Raw genomic sequence first — 18,182 nt, 5'->3', positions numbered from 1 at the left:
TAATACTTCCGAAGGACGTAATATACGATCCCGACGACCCGATTACTCTAGCCATAGAGGCAGCCAATCAGCTCGCGACACCAAACACTTCAGGTCCCCGATACCGACCCCGCCGGCGTGGTCGACGATTTCCCTCATTCAGCGCTTATCGCTATCGACCCACTAGGGTCGATTAATTCTTTCAAATATTTTTTCCTCTCAGACGACGCCCTGAGCCGAGGTTCGCGCCCAACTGGGCACCCTCAGGCCGGTTGTCTTAAACGTTGTACCGGGTGAGAGCCTTCAGCGCTCCCCATTTGTCCGGCCAAGTAGTTAATGCCATCTGCGGCAAATCTACAATAAGTCACGTCAAAAAAAAAAAGTTGCTAATACTTATTAGTTTAGTATGATGTCTATGATATCTAACTGGCTTGAGAGGAATGCGCTATTTTTTTTTTCAATACTGGATTTACCAGTTTGGCTGTCACGATGGATGATATTTACCAGCGTCTGGTATTTTATTTAGAAATGTGTTAAATGATCTCCATTATATTATTATTTGCACGAAAAAAGAAGATTAAGTGTTATTGAATAGATTAGCTTCGGTAAATGATGGCCTGAAAATGAGATGGCATTTATTTAGAGTAAGAGCTAATGATAATATGTTCAAATCGTTTAGTGCCAGATTAGTGGTTGTAATTTTTTTTTAATATAAAGAACACTTTAATTTACAATAATAGGTGCCTATTATGTAACATTCGCAGATAAAATAGAACGCAATGCCGTCTAAAGCTCTCATAGCAATGTAAGCAGCTTGTTTAGTGTCAATAATGATATGTTGAACATTCGTGCCGTCCCGGTTAATGCATATTGTATGAATTGCACAGCTCGTGGGCTCCACATTAGCGATATCTTTATTTCTCACCATTGCAATTTTGTGCAACGCTCGAGATGAGAAAGAAAATCACCCGTATAGCCCTCGTAATAAAATGATAAACCGCACTGCACATATTTGTGAAGCGACAGTTGCCATGCCAATCCTTTCGATAGGTATTATTTAAGCCACAACTTCGAGATAACAGTTATTTTTATGTTTATTTTTCTTCTTCTTCAATACTTATAATAATTACACGACTGTCATCCTTACCTACTTCAATTAAGCAGATCCATAAATTATGAAGAAAACGACTAACCTCAGAATATGATACACTATTTAGGGGCAGATTTCCGATCAGATACCAGGCACATTTATGTCGTTAGCTTACTGATGCTAGGTACGTTCTTTTGATTTTATTTTTGCTCCAGTTGGATATATTCTTTGATTGGTAGTCCTGAATAGTACGGGTACATAATTGCTGATTGAGCAACCCGGCCCAAATATGGCAGTAGGTGATATCAATCGGCAATCAATTATATAAAATGATCATGAGACAATTGAAGAATGTGTGTGTTACATTGATGAGATAGATATTTATAAAATCATATTTTCTGTTGGAAAGACAAAACATATGGGTAGTGTTGGCGTCAGATCTGGCAACCCCCATTGCCTAGGTATTGTTGATTATATGGCGCTTAGCAGCGGGATGTAAAGTAAGGTTTTTAGATTATTATAATTTTGTGATTTTTTTTACTCTTTATTATACGCTAATACTGAGTTGGTCATCTTTGATTTCGCTCGCTAATAGGTAGAATCCCTTCGAATTCGTATCGCCCCAGGTATGCTCGGGCGTGTTGTAAAAAAATACGGCTTCTTCCACATGTTGAAGTTTCTGGTACCCATACCCATCTTAAGACTTTAACATAGAATAAAGAATAATACAACGTAAGTACGGTAACTCTCCACTCCGCACTAATTCGTACCGGGTGCCGATCTCACTCCCTCGTCGTACTTTAGTCTTAAATGTCCGTAAGCCGATAAGGAGTAAGGGGCAGTGTGCGCAGACAGTCGGCCTCCCTTGCGCTTAAAATTAGATTTTTGTATGGATTGTCCGGGTCTGACTTCAATACCAAGTGCTATAACAAGTTGTCTTCTAACAAGATGTGGTAGTGTGTAGTAGGGCTTACTTGCGAAAAAGAATCATAAAAAATAACAAAAATTCTGAAACATCTTTAAAACAATGAGGCGGTTCCCAAAGATAATTACCAAATCTGAAAAATTAAGAACGTGCTCGCGCATTGGGTGGCAGCGCCTGCGCACGAAACGTCAGACTGTGTCGCCGGTATAACTGGTTTGGCGACCTTTTCTGATGCAGTCACTGCCCGTACCATCAGTCGGTTATCGATTTCCATATCGCCAATTTTTGTATTCGTCTTTCCCCGTAGCAACACTCATTTGCCTTTTATCCAATTTTGTTTTATTTTTTATTTATATACGAAACACTAACAACACAATATGACTCGTATATTCTAATTGAGAATGCCAGCCAATGCATAATGATATTAGTGATTACTTCACGATGAAACCTGATGAAACATCAATGGTGTTAAGAATTTGGGTTTTAAAACTAGGTTATGAGTTATATTAACTTGGTTGTAATATCATGTAGTAGGTACGTACAAATTTTCAATGATAATCATTTATATCCATGAAAGTTTTTATTACTATTTGCATGCGGAAAAATAAGTCTATATCTTCACATTGTTTAATAATATGAAATCAAATGTAATATAATTGCATTGTAAAGTGAAGCCCAGTTTTCTTTGGAAAAAATAACTTAAGAGTTTAAAAAAAAATTGTCTCTAATAAAAAAAGATGAGGAGGAAATTTATTTAACGTTGTAGATAGATATAAAGTTTTAAATACTGAATATTGTCAATATTGTGTGCTTAAATAGTTGGAGGTATGCTTTTAGCTAAAGAAACTGAATGTGTTTTAAGAAAATTATTACATTGTTGACGAGTTTCTACCGCAGCCTTAATATGATTCATAAATAATATAAAAAATCTGGCGGTATTGACGCATTTCGCTGAACTAATATGTGAATTAATTCACGTTCATAAACTTGAAGGGAATCCCTTTTCACGACGTTCATAAAATTATTATCCTTATTTGCATAATAAAATTTAGACTATTTAATAAATATTTACTACTTCACCTGGACTGTAAAAGAAAATAAGTGTTTCTTAATTATTTTTTAAAATATTCTTTAGTCAGTGTGGTAAATGCAAAGCCAAGTGTTTGCAAAATAAACTGGATAGCTAACTCATTGGAGCGCTCGGTAGGGTACATAGTCGCCCAGTTGCTACTTACTTAACCATCTATCAATTTGTAGATAAGTTAATAGTAGGTGTGTCTTATATTGCTATATATAAACAATTTGCCTAATGACTCACACCGGTCACAGTCATAGTTCGCGAAATTCTTTTTCCTTTCAAGTCCTGTTAAAAGGATTTCTCAAAATGTTGACTAATTTCTTGTGGTTGCAACTGAACCAGTTTTTGCATAAACAAGGCTGTTTTAAGCGCGGGTCAATAAACAGCATTAATTACATCATCTGCATTGACACTACAATACATTCTTGAGATAAAAAAAAAAACATTTTTATTCAGTTGCTATCTCTCTGTCTTACTCGCAAGCATGCAATGCGAAAGTTTTAAAAGGAATTCAACTTTTCACACAAACGACTCTTGTGTAATATGTATAGACTGATAAAAACCTCACAGCACAACATGTTTCGTTTTCCCTTGAGATAAAGTTTAAAATAGATTGTGTTATTGCTAAGATTTATTCAAGTTGATTGAAAGCTCGGTCTGCGACGATGGTTACGTGACCGATTATCCGCTCGTCTAATTCGCCTTTTAAAATAGTTTTTGTTCGACGTATTATTTATTATTGCGATCTCTGGCGCCTTTTATTTCGACGCGGGCATCGACGGGATGATTAGGAGCGTTTATCGATTTGCAAGAAATTGGTTTCGCATCTCAGTTTCGTTCAAAACGAAATTAATTTTGGACTTAAGACTTTGATTAAGTTTTGTAGGCTTTTCTTAAAATATATGCATCGAGATACGCATGAATGGATTGTTTAATGTACTCGCTGTTTAAGGGGTCATTTCTCTGCGGTGAAGTCTATTGAAAGTAACGGTTTGGCCACTTTACCGTGGTTGCCTGCATAGTATCCGCTTGTCGGATTCCTCGAATCCTTTTATGATTCAGACCGTTCACACGATGTGAACGCCATGTTTTTTTGCAACCAACGTTTCGGCATTCTTGCATACATTTGTTTGGATTCGCTATTGAAATTCATGACTGCGGTTTTATGGCGCTTGTGGTTACAGAGCGTCGACATTGTCATCATTTTACTGTCCTACTTATTGTTTCATTTTACATACCATTTTAAATTCCATAAACACCAATCGCGGGTATTAGACAAGCAATTCTTAGAATTGATATCTTACATTGCTTTACACTTAACCAGTTTGGATCTCGAAAGAACAGGAATAATTAATTAATCATTCACTAGATGTCTACAACGTGATGCAAGTTTTGAACCAGAGATTTGTCCATTAAATTGACTTATACAAATTGTAAACCCACTTTTTCATACAGCATTAATTCACTATGCAAATTGATACGAATTGTGCATATAAAACAACACTCACAATAGCCATAGAAACCTGTGCCCTGGTTCATGTTAATTCAAAACAGGCATTATTTGAAAGTCAGTTAGTCCTTGTAAAAATAGATTCAAGTTTGACCACTATATCTCTTTATAGTGCGTAATAATGGAGCCTAAAGTCACTCTGCGTCGAGCGGCCGTCCCGAACGGTCGTTTGTTCAGAGGTCCCGAGCTGCGCCCCGCAGCTCCCCGCGCTGCGCCCCGCAGCCCCCCGCCGCGCGCCCCGCGCCCCGTGCCGCCATTGTCTGCCGGCTACCTGCTGGCGTGACCCTGCCGCCATTCATTGAGCCAACAATAGTTCTTCTCAGAACTTGCTGGCTTATCTAAGTTTCAAGGTTAAAATAACGACTGTTATTTTACAGTTGCATCGATCTTAATTTAAAACCACAGTTTCGTGGTCCTCAGTGGATACCTTGCGGTGTTAACTAAGCTGAGTGGGACGTGGCCCTGGGGCGTCCGCTTGCCTCACTTTGAGGCAGGCATATTACCCGGACGGGGCTAGAACCACCGGCCTTGGGGTCTACCCTAGTCGACTCTAGCTGTCACCCGGGGTAGAGTGACCAATCTCTACCCCTTATTCTTTTCTCTTCGTGTTTCGGGGTGTAAAAACCCTCCGCACTTAGAGCATAGGAACCCTCTTGCACAATAAGATCGGCAAAGGGATACCAGCTTAGGGCACACCATAAGCACACATCCTCTTTGTTAACCCCAACCAAAGAGGCAAAACTCACTCTCACACACCCTCGAGCAATCCCACTCGAGTTGCGAAAGTTAGCGAGCGATCGCCTCAGAGTTTCTTGCGCCGCTTATTCTCTGAGGAACGCTTTTGCGAAGCGGTAGTAATTATTCTATAGCAGATTGGCCGTCCCTTAAAAATGGCCGACAGCTCCGAGCTGTGGGCCGAAATCGGTAAACTCATTTTGACGCATATCCTAGCGGATAAAAGCAGCGCGCTTTACGCTGAGATATGCCGATTAGTACCTCAAGTTGCGGCGTTAACCTTGCCTTCCGCGCCTCGCGTTGATAGCCCTCGTGCCGACCGCGCTTCGTCACCCAGTCTCCCCGCGACCCCCTGCCCCACCGCGTCCTTCGCGTCGTTTCCCGGCCCTGCCCGCCCCGCCGCGTCTCTAGCTTTGTCCCAATCGCGCGCGTCATCTCCTTCCCCTGCTTCCCTCCTCGCCGGTGACGATGAGGTATCGTGCGATGTTCGTATGGACGTTGCCGAGTCCGATTCGTCGTCGGAGTGTGTGGAGTCGTCCTCTTCGGAGGACATATTCACGCTCGTGGAGGGCCGTAAGGGAAAACGAGCCCGCCGTCACCGTGAATCTGAGCCTGCTAAGGTTCAGAAAACGTCCTCGGGAACGTCGATCCCCCCCTCTTCCATCCCCGAGGTCCGTAAGGTCCCTTCCAGCCCTTCTAAGGCTGTCACTGAAGTACAAAAAGGTCCCACCCCTCCGCCCTTGTACATGAGGGACAAAAATAGGTGGAATGAAGTCTCCCTTCGGGCGAAAGAGGAGAACATCGTAATCACCAGCGCCCGCACGACCCAAGATGGGATCAAAATCCAGGTCCCGTCATCTTCTGAGCATAGAAAGCTCACTTCGATTCTAAAAGGTAGAGGAATACAATTCCATACCTACGCCCTCCCGGAGGAACGTATCCTCCGTATTATTCTAAAGGGAATCCCTAAGGAGTGGGAAACCACTCTTGTTAAGGAGGACCTTATTAAAAACGGTTTTCCGGTTCTCGAGGTGCACCGTATGCACCGCGGTCGTGGCCAAGTCCCGTACGACATGGTCACCGTTATATTAGAAAGGACGGATGAGGGCAAGAAGATCTTCAACCTGAAGACTTGTTGCGGTCTATCTGGCCTTAAAGTTGAAACTCCCCATAAGGGAGGCCCCCCAACGCAATGTCATAGATGCCAACTTTACGGGCATTCTAGTAGGCATTGTCATGCCAAGCCTAGGTGCGTAAAGTGCCTAGGTGATCACGCTACCTCGGATTGCCTTAGAGGCAAAAACGAGGTGGAACCCCCTAGCTGTGTGCTGTGTGGTCAGCAAGGTCATCCTGCGAACTATCGCGGATGCACCAAGGCTCCACGCACCCACCATAAGGTAGCTCAACGAAGGGCAGCCCGCGCTGCAGCTTCCCAACCCGGTCCCACTAAGGCCCATATGGCCCCTTCCTCGCACTCTACTCGCGATTTCCCGGCTCTGCCACTCACGCAGACCAAACTCGCGCCACAGCGTCCATCCGCATGGATTCGTCCCCCGGCAATCGTCCGACCCACAAATCCGCTCCGCGCCCAACCTAGTAGCAACTTAGGTATTCCTGCAGCCACTCTTGCGCCTCATCCGGTTCCTGCGATGGCCCCTCAGGCCTCTGCGTTTCCTGTCAACCAGTTTAGGGAATTTAGTATTCTCTTTAAGTCGGCCCTTAGTCAACTTGACAGTTTATTAGACTCCCTGTCCCAATTTAAAGCCTAATAATGGATTGTACGAATAAAAGTAGAGTCAAACCGCGTTCCCTTACAATAGGTTTTTTCAATGCTGATGGCATCTTAGGTCAACGTGCAGAGATTCACGAGTTTGTAAAACATCATCAGGTAGATATTTTATTAGTGCAGGAATCTTTCCTCAAACCCTCTAATCGCGACCCCAAGATGGCGAATTATAATTTAGTGCGAAACGACAGGATCTTTGCGCCCAAAGGGGGCACTCTCATTTATTATAGAAAGTCACTTCACTGTATACCTATAGACCCGCCTGCCCTCACTGACATTGAGGCTTCGATCTGTCGAGTGGGCATGACAGGACATCAGCCAATCACACTAGTGTCGGCTTATCTATCTCCTAATAACTCTAAGAGGTTACTTAGAAGTGACCTCGAAGCCCTCTTTAATCTCAGTAATTCAGTCATAATTGCAGGCGATCTTAACGCTAAACATCTTTCTTGGAGTTGCTTAACAACAAACACAAGAGGCAGGGTATTAGAAACTCTAGCCGAGCCCCTCTATTATGATATAATAACACCATTGCAGCCCACTAGATATCCCCCTGACTTGAACCACAGACCAGAAATACTCGACTTGGCGCTTCTAAAGAACATAAACTTACGTCTATGTTCTATAGAAGTACTACACGAGTTACAATCCGACCACCGACCTGTTATATTAAAACTAGGCTCCCGTTTAGACGCCCCTGATAATCCAGCAACCCCTAAGACAGTACTGGACTGGGAGAAGGTGGCCGAAGGCCTCCAGTCTTCTAGTTCAGTATACTTAGATAGTATCCCAGTAGAAATAGTCTCCTTAGAGGAGGCCTCGACAGCTATTAACTCCCTCACGGATCACGTGAGGTCGGTTTTGAATGAAAGTTCAAAACAGGTTCCGGAGATGGAAGACCATCGCTGGAAACTGCCTACCGACATCCGTGATCTGCTAACGGAGAAAAACGCAGCCACCCGCGCATATGATTCCAATCGCACCGAGGAATGTCGCCGTCATTTGCGTCTCTTGCAGCATACTGTAAGAAAACGTATTAATGACATGCGACAGAATCGGTGGGATAATCTTTTGAGCGGCATTGAGCCCCACCACCAGGCCATCTGGCAGCTGTCTAGGTCTCTTCAAAAGGATACGGTTGTTCCTACTCCTCCTCTCAATAGGCCTAACCAACCCCCCGCTTTTGACGATGACGAAAAAGCCGAATGCCTTGCCGACAGTCTCGAAGCCCAATGTTCGCCCAGTACTCTCCCTATCGATCGTAGGCACCTCTCGACGGTGAACTCTGAAGTTCAGCGTAGGGCTTCTGTACCTCCCACCGATCCTCCTCTTCCACAGGTTACTGAGGAAGAGGTACTAGGTATCATCAAAAGATTTCATATCCGAAAAGCCCCTGGCTCAGACGGTATCACGAATCGTGTCCTTAAAAACTTCGGTGCTCCCCTCATCTGCTTACTAACGGCAATATTCAACGTCGCCATGAGCAACTGCGTCTTTCCACAGCAGTGGAAAGAAGCAATTGTAATTGGTATACCAAAGCCTGGGAAACCTAAAAACGAACCTTCCAGTTACCGCCCTATAAGTCTCCTCAATACCATGGGAAAGATTTATGAGCGGCTCATATTTGCTAGATTACGGGACTACGCCGAATCCAATAGTCTTATTCCACCAGAGCAGTTTGGTTTTAGAACCAAACACTCCTGCGTTCAACAAGTGCACCGTATTGTTGAACATATCTCCAGTAGATTAAACTTAAAAAAACCTGTCGCTACGGGAGCGCTCTTCTTCGATGTGGCGAAAGCGTTCGACAAAGTCTGGCACAACGGCTTGATCTACAAGCTTTATTCACTGGGAGTGCCAGACCGTCTCGTGCACATCATACGAGACTTCCTCTCAAATCGAACCTTTCGCTACCGCGTGGAAGGGACGCTCTCGTCACCGCACCCGATACATGCCGGAGTCCCACAAGGCTCCGTCCTCTCCCCTTTACTATTTTCATTGTATACTAGTGACATTCCCAAATCCCCTAATACCGAATTAGCTTTATTTGCGGATGATACAGCCATCTATTCTTCGTGCCGTGGTCGAGTTATGATGACCGGAATCCTCCAACGCGCGGCCAATGCCTTGGGCAAGTGGTTTCGCAAATGGAGAATCGAGGTAAACCCGGAGAAAAGTGCAGCGGTGTACTTTTCAAAGGGCTATTATAACACGCCACGGTCACGCCGTCAACTTAAAATCATTAAGATGTTTGGCAAGCCGATCCCTTGGGAGGAGCAAGTCAAATATCTCGGCGTAGTCTTAGATAGACGTCTTACTTTCAAGGCCCATATCAAACATGTGCGCGATCGCGCCGCGTTTGTAATGGGCCGTCTTCACTGTCTCCTTAACAAGCGAAGTAAATTGTCCCTTAGGAATAAGGTCAAAATCTACACGACTTGCATCCGTCCGATCATGACCTATGCAGGGGTAGTTTTCGCTCATGCGAGTCCCTCTCAAATCCACCGTCTACAGGTAATACAAAATCGTTTCATGCGGAAAGCCACGGGAGCTCCGTGGTTCCTTCGCAATGAAAATCTGCACATTGACCTAGGTCTGCCAACCATTGCCCAATGGCTCAAATTAGCTTCCAAACGTTTTTTCGATTCTGCTCCGCACCACCCAAATCCCCTGGTAGTTGCGGCTTCCGAATACATCCCGCTTAGGGACGGTACTGAAAAGTATCGGCGTCCGAAGGACGTAATATACGATCCCGACGACCCGATTACTCTAGCCATAGAGGCAGCCAATCAGCTCGCGACACCAAACACTTCAGGACCCCGATACCGACCCCGCCGGCGTGGTCGACGATTTCCCTCATTCAGCGCTTATCGCTATCGACCCACTAGGGTCGATTAATTCTTTCAAATATTTTTCCTCTCAGACGACGCCCTGAGCCGAGGTTCGCGCCCAACTGGGCACCCTCAGGCCTGTTGTCTTAAACGTTGTACCGGGTGAGAGCCTTCAGCGCTCCCCATTTGTCCGGCCAAGTAGTTAATGCCATCTGCGGCAAATCTACAATAAGTCACGTCAAAAAAAAAAAAAAAAAAAAAAAAAAAAAAAAAAAAAAAAAAAAAAAAAAAAAAAAAAAAAAAAAAAAAAAGAGCCTAAAGAAGCGTCTCACTTACCATTCGTCTCCCTTATCTCACTTTCTTTTAGAAGGAATGAGAGAGAGAGAGAGGCTGTGTTAGAGAGAGAACGCTCTTCCCTGTCCATATGTTTTTTTTTATATATAGGTAATTAAAACATGTATCATTAAAATTCTCTCTCCTTTGCCACAGGAAACTTGGTCTGGAGCTAGTGCCACGGAAGGGCGCAGAGGCAGTGGACCCTGAGGATATCAGCCTCGTAGAGCTTTACAGAGTGCATGTCGAGAGTGCTGAGAGAGCGGCAGCAGTAAGTACCTATATTAATGTTCGATGTTTTATAGAAACTCGCTGACCTAGTACATAGATATACCTGCAAACCATTATCTATACCGTCATTGGCGTTCCAAGACAAATTTGAAGAACTGACTGTACAGAGACAGTTTGTCGTTCTATCACATGAAATAAAAAAAAATACAGAATATTTCATTTAAGCTTTCTCTTTGTGAGTTTCCCTAAGCACGGGTTAGTGCTATAAAAACAAAAATCACCTGAAATAAGTCCGCTACATCGACTTCTATGACATAGCTGATACAATATGACATAGCTGATACAATAATCAGCATCGAACTTCCTAAGAAATCGTATGAAGTAAGAAGAAATTCAAAAATAAAGTTTGAAATAGTTATATTTATAATTGCTGAACTTTCTATGCTGTTGCCAGGTGGCGTGATACTTATTAATAACTTAAAACGCCAATCAAAGCAGAAACTCATGATGAAAGTCCTTCAACAGATCATGTACCTCAGTGCAAACGCAGCAAGTCTGCGCTAACGTCTGTCTGTGTTGCCTTGTACGGCTTAGAGACAAGATAACATCGCATATAAGGACATGACTGGTCCATGCCGACAGGGATTGGGTTACGAAATCACAACTTGTATTGGTATGTTAGATTGTCAGGTTGGAAACTGTACAGTTGGTAGTATTCCAATGGAGCTGACTTATAACTTTCTAAGAACAGGTTATGCTTTGTGTCTCTCTTAATGTAGAAAAGCAGATTGTAAAATCTGGCCCAAAAGTGCCAAAAGGACCGAAACTATTTAATAGTTTATTGCACAGAGGAAAACACAAAGCACAATTTGATAACAAGAAGAAAGAGACAAGGCACAACTTATCTTTCTTTATAACGAGAAGAAAACTTACTGGGGCAAAGATCCCCATGAAACTCGTTACTCGTGATTCACCCTACTTTCTTTTTCTCTGCCTAATTACTCTCCTTCTTATCGTGTGGGTTGTGAAGTGGAATACTAACCTCATCAAACCTGGTGTCAGAGTTATTACTGAGCCGCCAAAGGCCCCTGATATGGCTCATGTAACGACTACATACTTACATCAGTAAGTAGTAACCGGGACCAACGGCTTAACGTGGCTTACGTATTTATTTTTGGTTTGTTGTTTAATTATTCTAAAATGATGATTCTCTAGAATGACCGCAATCACTTACATCAAATTGAACGGCGAACTATATTTCAAGTAATTAATCAATATGATTGGCACCTACGGGGAAAACAAACAAAGTAATACCTACTCAAGCAGTAATTATGTACAATAATTTGTTAGACCGCAATACCCATATAAAGTACATAAAATGTACCTAATTCATATTTTGTGGTTATCCTTAAGGATACATTAATTAAACCTTAAAACATATATTTTGTGGTGGCAGAATGCACGTCAATGTTAAAGTCATTGTTTGTCAATACAAATCATAGTTACTTGTATAAATAAGTGTAAGAGACAGTCAAAATTTACTAACTGCAACTCGGAAGTTTCGTTCTATATTATAGAAATTCCACTTACTAATATCCTGACACATCTTTTTCGTTTCTTCCACTCTTGATTTACAGTATTCATGACTTGGCCTTTCTTTAAAACATTCTGGATTTGGTCGTACCCCGATAACGACCCCGCTGGCGTGGTCGACGATTTCCCTCAATCAGCGCTTATCGCTATCGACCTACTAGGGTTGATTAATTCTTTCAAATATTTTTTCTCTCAGACGACGCCCTGAACCGAGGTTCGCGCCCAACTGGGCACCCTCAGGCCTGTTGTCTTAAACGTTGTACCGGGTGAGAGCCTTCAGCGCTCCCCATTTGTCCGGCCAAGTAGTTAAAGCCATCTGTGGCAAATCTACAATAAGTCACGTCAAAAAAAGTGGATTTGGTCGTGGTATGTTCGCCTAGGCCTTCTTCTACTGACTACCACTTACACACGTTTCATTGATATTTCTTTTCGTCCTAAATAAATCATCAACATTAAGTAAAACGGGCCATAATGTAGCCACTATCTCGTTGCTGTGGAATTCCCGATTCTACCTCATCAGTTCATCTCTGCCTACTACAGATAACCTTCCGTCTTCTACACATCAGCTTCCTTGATGCTGCAGTGGTACTCCCTGGAAAACATTAGTATCAAATTCCTACTGGTAAATAGGCAAATAGGATTGGTACTCTAAGCATTTTCCAGCACAGCGTTTTACATCTATTAATCCTTTTCCGAAGCAAATAAAACTAAAGAATGTGGATTTTCTTGACTTTGAGAGTTTCTTCGATAATGCTACTTTGAACATCGTCAAAATTTTGATTTTGTACTTCCAGTGGCGCGGCACGCTGCGTCGGGCCGGTGGTTCCGGCAGCAGTTTCAACTCCGGGACCCTCACCAATGGCACCACTCCCACCACCACCACTACAGTACAATCCCACCACCTCATGTGCAGTATGAGAGACTTCGGTCACACGGCCGGCGGAGACGAAGCAGAACTGCTACTATGGCTTCATGATGCGAGACGAGGTCAACCTTTGTCGGAGAGATTTAGAGTCAGAATAGCAAGAGATGGGTTCTCAAACTACGTGGATCGACTGCATGCGAACAGTACTTTGTTTGCGGTAAGTAATATTTGGTCAATATTCTGGATATCCATTTACATTTTATTTCTTTGATCATCTGTCTTGTTACTGACATTTGACCCGTAAATACATAAATTTGGAGCAGATCTCAGTTTTGAACTTTAAGAAGAAGCCGTATATTTTTGTCTCTAAATACTTCACAAGTATACACTGATTAGTACATTCAGAGTGTAGCTCAATAACCTACGTCTCACTAAAGTAGTGCCAAATCAAAGTTTTCCATTTATAGACACGTGACAATTTACATATACAGGACAGATCACTGACCTTTTGATAAAGTATCATTGTCTTCTATTGACCACCTACGGTTCTGATGTTCGCCTAATCACATCTGATGCCTGATTCGGTCGTACTTATCAACTGATGTGAACGTACTCTAGTAAAATGCGTAGGTTTTCAAGGAAACAGCTTATGCGTGCTTATTATTTATATTATAGGTGCCGTGTATTTGTTTTTTGGTTGGTGTGGACATTTTATCACGTTTTTCTATGACATCGCAGGTTGCTTTTTCATACAAATTCCAAAGTAATTTCGTGTTTTGACGTTTAGTAAAAAGTAACTGATTTGACTAGTTGGAAACTAGCCTATTATTATGGCACTCGACTTCTTTATGACACACGGTTCGACTTGTCATCGACACGAAAGAAGTAGAAGATTATGGCACTGGAACTGTACTGAAAACAACACATCCACAATCATGCCTCAAGTTCACCAATTTCCCTTTCAGGACCTATCAACAACAGACCTGACGCGCGAGCTATGGCTAGTAGCGTGGGTGATCCGAGTGGGTCGATGGTCGGGAGCTGGCAGCAGTGGAAGTGGTACGGGGGAAAGACGCGGGCCGGTTGCTAGGCGACCGCTAGGTGCTGGAGTTTTGTCTCTCACCGAGTTCTTGCGACAGCCCGCGCAGAGCTCTGTTGAGAAGGAGTATACCTTCAAAGTACGTTAAAGCTTTTGAATTGGTGTATGAGTGGACTGCCACTGCACTAAGCAACCCGGACTCCTGCCACTAGGTACTAGGACGCCAGCACCGTACTAAAACTAATCCAATCATGGATACTAATCCAGAGTAGTACGGCGCTGGCGCCTTGTCTGTTATTGAGTTCCTGCGACAGCTGCACATACCACGTTGAAAAGGAGTATACTTTTAAAATATGTTGTAGTTTTAAGCTGCATAACCTATAATAGTATAAAAATATGCATGGCTTATAGCTATAGCAGTGGCAGTTCCATATAGGTAGTTCTATACATATCGCTACATAGCGTAGTGTAGCTCGTGTATGAGAGACCGGTTGCTAGGCGACCTATAGGTGCAGGTGGCTTATCTAAACGTTATATTCCTGCTACCTCACTTCATAATTGATTGTTTGTAATAATATTTTCAGGTATATCAATGCGAAGAGAAAGACTTCCATCAGTTACATGACATGCTTATACGTAAACAAACAAACAAGTGCAACATCCTTCCCGGACAACCAAATTACGGTAAGGATTTACATTAGTAAAGGATCTTAGCATAAAAAGATTTCCAGTAATTCCAAAGATCTAGACTCCAAGAGAACAGTTGTAATTTCGTAAGTCTAATATACGTATATTAACATATACGTATCTACTTGCATCTATATGACGTCTACTTGCAAAGGACGTTCCTTTTATCGCCTATACATAGAATGATCGAGTTGGTTACATAAACGATACACACGTTACATTTTCAGGAATAGTGGTAGCACTCCGTCTGCTGACCAACTCGGGCAGCATATCAGAGGCAGTGGCATCAGGAGCCACGGTGACTGCCAAACGAGGCTTCCCTGACGTCATCATGCCTGGGGACGTCCGCAACGACCTCTACTTGACCTTGGAGAAAGCAGAGTTCGAACGCGGTGGAAAGAGCACCGCGAAGAATGTCCTCGCTACTGTCAGTGTGCTCGATAGTACTGGACAAGTTATTCAGGTGAGATTCTGTGAAACTAGTAGATAATATAAGTGAGTGGCATCTCGGGATCTATCCAGTAGCAACGACTTTGACCTTGGAGAAGGAAAAGTTCGAACGCGGTGGCGAGAGCACCGAAATAAGATTGATTAATTAGTTTATTTATTGAGCTAAGAATGTCCTCGCTACTGCTGTATTCGCTAGTTTGCTCGATTGTACTGGACAAGTTCGTCAGTTATAAAGTAATTGGGAATTTAAGTCAGCGTCATCTAGCGGTCTAATCAACAATATAATTTACCTTGGTAAGTAACCAAGTGTCAAGCGTAAATCTTTCTATATTAGCAATTTATTTTAATGAATTAAATTGCAGGACTGCGTATGGGGCGCAAGTGGCACAGGGTCCACTTCCTACGAGTCCCTAGTGTTGTACCATAATAACAGCCCCGCCTGGGGCGAACAACTGCGCCTCACTGTGCCGCTGGACACCTTCACCAACGCACACGTGCGCCTCGAGTTCCGACATTGCTCCAGTAAGTTATGTTACAACAATATAACAGCATGACCTGTGTAACTCTGTATCCCCGAAGAGGTAGGCTGAGGCATATAGATTATACAACCACTCCTCGCCAGTTGTTTGAGTGTCATGTATTAGGGGGCGAGCCATTAACCAGGCAAATACTGGAAACTACGTAAGTTTTTTCCATTATTAGACGATAAGACTCAATACGAGACTTGCACGCTATTGATGTAGCCGTGACAAAAATCTTGGGTTTCCACCAATCATCTCCCTAGCATTATCCCGTTTTTTTTCACAGAGTCCGCTTACCTAACCTGAAGATTTGACAGGTCCGGTTTTTTACAGAAACAGCTGCCTGTCTGACCTCCCAACCCGCGAAGGGAACTCCAGCCCAGATTAGGTTACATATCTCCGATAATTCATTTCTCGGGAATGTGGGTTTCCTCACGATGTTTTCCTTCACCACTGAGGAGCACGTGATAATCATTTATGATCCAAACATGGACTTTCACCAATAAACGCCAAATAACACGGCAAAAAGAAGTATATACTTCACTTACTTCCTTCTTTTATGTAATTCTTGTTAAGTTTGAAGAATCCTACATAATATATGCATTTAATATGAATATATAACATGCAAAGATACCATTTAATCTAACGTCAACGCCATTTATTATTCAGCTCGAGACAAGAACGAGAGGAAACTTTTCGGGTTTGCTTTCGCCCGCCTAATGGAAGCGAGTGGCGCTACATTGCGAGACGGAGCTCATGAACTCTACGTATACAAGTGTGACGATCCTAACAAGTAAGTTGGTTTGGTGGAAACCTCATTCAATCTGTGGAAACAATACAAAGGAAATGTACAGATACGACTTACTAAAAAAACGTATCTAGGTGTATTTTTTTTTTGTATTCCACCGCAATTTTCTACTACAGATTGGTGGAGGTTGTTTTCAACACCTGCAAAGGGTTGCATAAGCGCCTACGGAAATCCTTCGATTCACGGAACAGCTGGACACAAAAATTTCATTGATCCAATGTCTGACAGCCCGAGATCTCTTATCGTTGTTGATCAAATGACACACACACAACAGACGCGTTTAGGCTATGGGCATAGAGTAACACTACGCATAGAACGGTCATTTGACCGATACGCATTTGCGTATCGGGTGCCCACCTCACCCCCTCTGGGTCTTACTTTAGCCTTAAATGGCCGTAAGCTGCTAAGGAGTAAAGGCGGGGACGCGGACTGTTTGAAATGATATTTTTTATGAAGTGTCCATGGTGAGCTAGTCCCTGAATATCTTTATAATAATTCTTCCAGACTAGCCAATGCGACCTATCTGTCTCTCCCGTCCTGCGCTAATGACACGGGCCGCGCGGCACCCGTCAACGGCGCCGTTGCGTCCTTTCAACGCAGCTCAAAAGAGAACTGCACTATTAGCACATTGCTGTGCTCTACGAAACTCACACAGAATGGTAAGTTTGCTTCTTATGGTTAGCAAGTACCTAAACCAATGAGTAACCTTTTTATTCAAAGTAGCTTCAATTATGACGATCTTCTGCATCGCATGCGCGATAAGTTATTTTCCTTGCAATTTTACTAAAACACTCTAAAGCTCCACACATTTCTATACAGAAGGCTAACTTATTTTGTTCATAATCAAAAGAACCATTGAAAATAAGTTCATGTAACCCTGATTATTTTAATATACATAAATATAATCACGCCTAATTCTCACCCGGGTAATTAGAGACTATGTAATTCAATTTGCCTCGATCTTGACATATTTCTCCTGCTTCCTCCACATTCGTCAATTGATTCATACTAAAGCTTTTCTAAAGACATCCCCAATTATTTTATAATGTTCAAGCACAATTTCTTTTAAAAATATTACTTGTGTCTAACAACTGTTTGTTACTTGCTGTTTCTTAGTAAATAACCAATATTTATTACAATTTGTCTTCCACAGAGGATCTACTAGCGCTCCTACAATGGCGTGCGCGACCAGAAAAAGTTCAAGAGACATTACTGCGAGTGTTGCGATTGGGCGATGGCCTCAGTTGCGAAGAGCTGATCAAGTTCCTTAGGGATGTGCTCGACGCTCTGTTCGCTTTGTTTTCTACTGAAGATGGCAACAGGTAAGTCGTCAACGTACGATACAACAGACAGATTAATTAAACATGATATTTGTTCAGCTTATCCGGGGCACATAATATGATATAATCTTTGACGGATTTGACCAGTGACGTGCCGTACCCGTCAATGTTCTTAAAGGAACATTCTGGGAATTAACGGCGCAAAAGTTGTAAGAAGAGCTCTATTACCTATCCTTTAGGCAGATCAGAGTTGAGAGAAAACAGAACAATTCGGAAAAAAAGCTGCCAGTGTCCTTACCATTCAAGACTTTTTACAACAGGAACATTCTCACTTTGAGAACAGTCCCGGGAACGGCACATCACTGGCCAACTACTGAACAAGTCTTTTTCTTTACCAGTCCAGCGACAAAGTTTAAAAAGATTTTTTTTTTCAATTGACAG

General features: G+C 42.7%; 1 protein-coding gene and 1 long non-coding RNA gene across 2 annotated transcripts in view; both read left to right on the top strand.

Moving 5' to 3' along the window:
- The window catches only part of LOC126367003 (dedicator of cytokinesis protein 3), a 69,974-nt gene that overhangs the window by 28,070 nt on the left and 23,722 nt on the right, over nucleotides 1-18,182 (top strand). Inside the window, exons 5-13 of the mRNA XM_050010352.1 lie at nucleotides 10,424-10,538; nucleotides 12,886-13,173; nucleotides 13,922-14,134; nucleotides 14,580-14,679; nucleotides 14,910-15,145; nucleotides 15,495-15,654; nucleotides 16,323-16,446; nucleotides 16,966-17,120; nucleotides 17,615-17,783. Coding sequence (XP_049866309.1) covers nucleotides 10,424-10,538; nucleotides 12,886-13,173; nucleotides 13,922-14,134; nucleotides 14,580-14,679; nucleotides 14,910-15,145; nucleotides 15,495-15,654; nucleotides 16,323-16,446; nucleotides 16,966-17,120; nucleotides 17,615-17,783 — 1,560 coding nt within the window. The remainder of the gene's footprint in view (nucleotides 1-10,423; nucleotides 10,539-12,885; nucleotides 13,174-13,921; nucleotides 14,135-14,579; nucleotides 14,680-14,909; nucleotides 15,146-15,494; nucleotides 15,655-16,322; nucleotides 16,447-16,965; nucleotides 17,121-17,614; nucleotides 17,784-18,182) is intronic.
- Nucleotides 102-10,247, top strand: LOC126367140 (uncharacterized). The gene is made up of 2 exons (XR_007566439.1): nucleotides 102-220; nucleotides 10,045-10,247. It is a non-coding gene; the product is annotated as an uncharacterized LOC126367140 (long non-coding RNA).

This window comes from Pectinophora gossypiella, chromosome 5, assembly GCF_024362695.1.
Source record: "Pectinophora gossypiella chromosome 5, ilPecGoss1.1, whole genome shotgun sequence".
Lineage (NCBI taxonomy): Eukaryota > Metazoa > Arthropoda > Insecta > Lepidoptera > Gelechiidae > Pectinophora > Pectinophora gossypiella.
The sequence above is the reverse complement of the archived record's forward strand: the minus strand, read 5'-3'. Positions and strand labels throughout refer to the sequence as shown.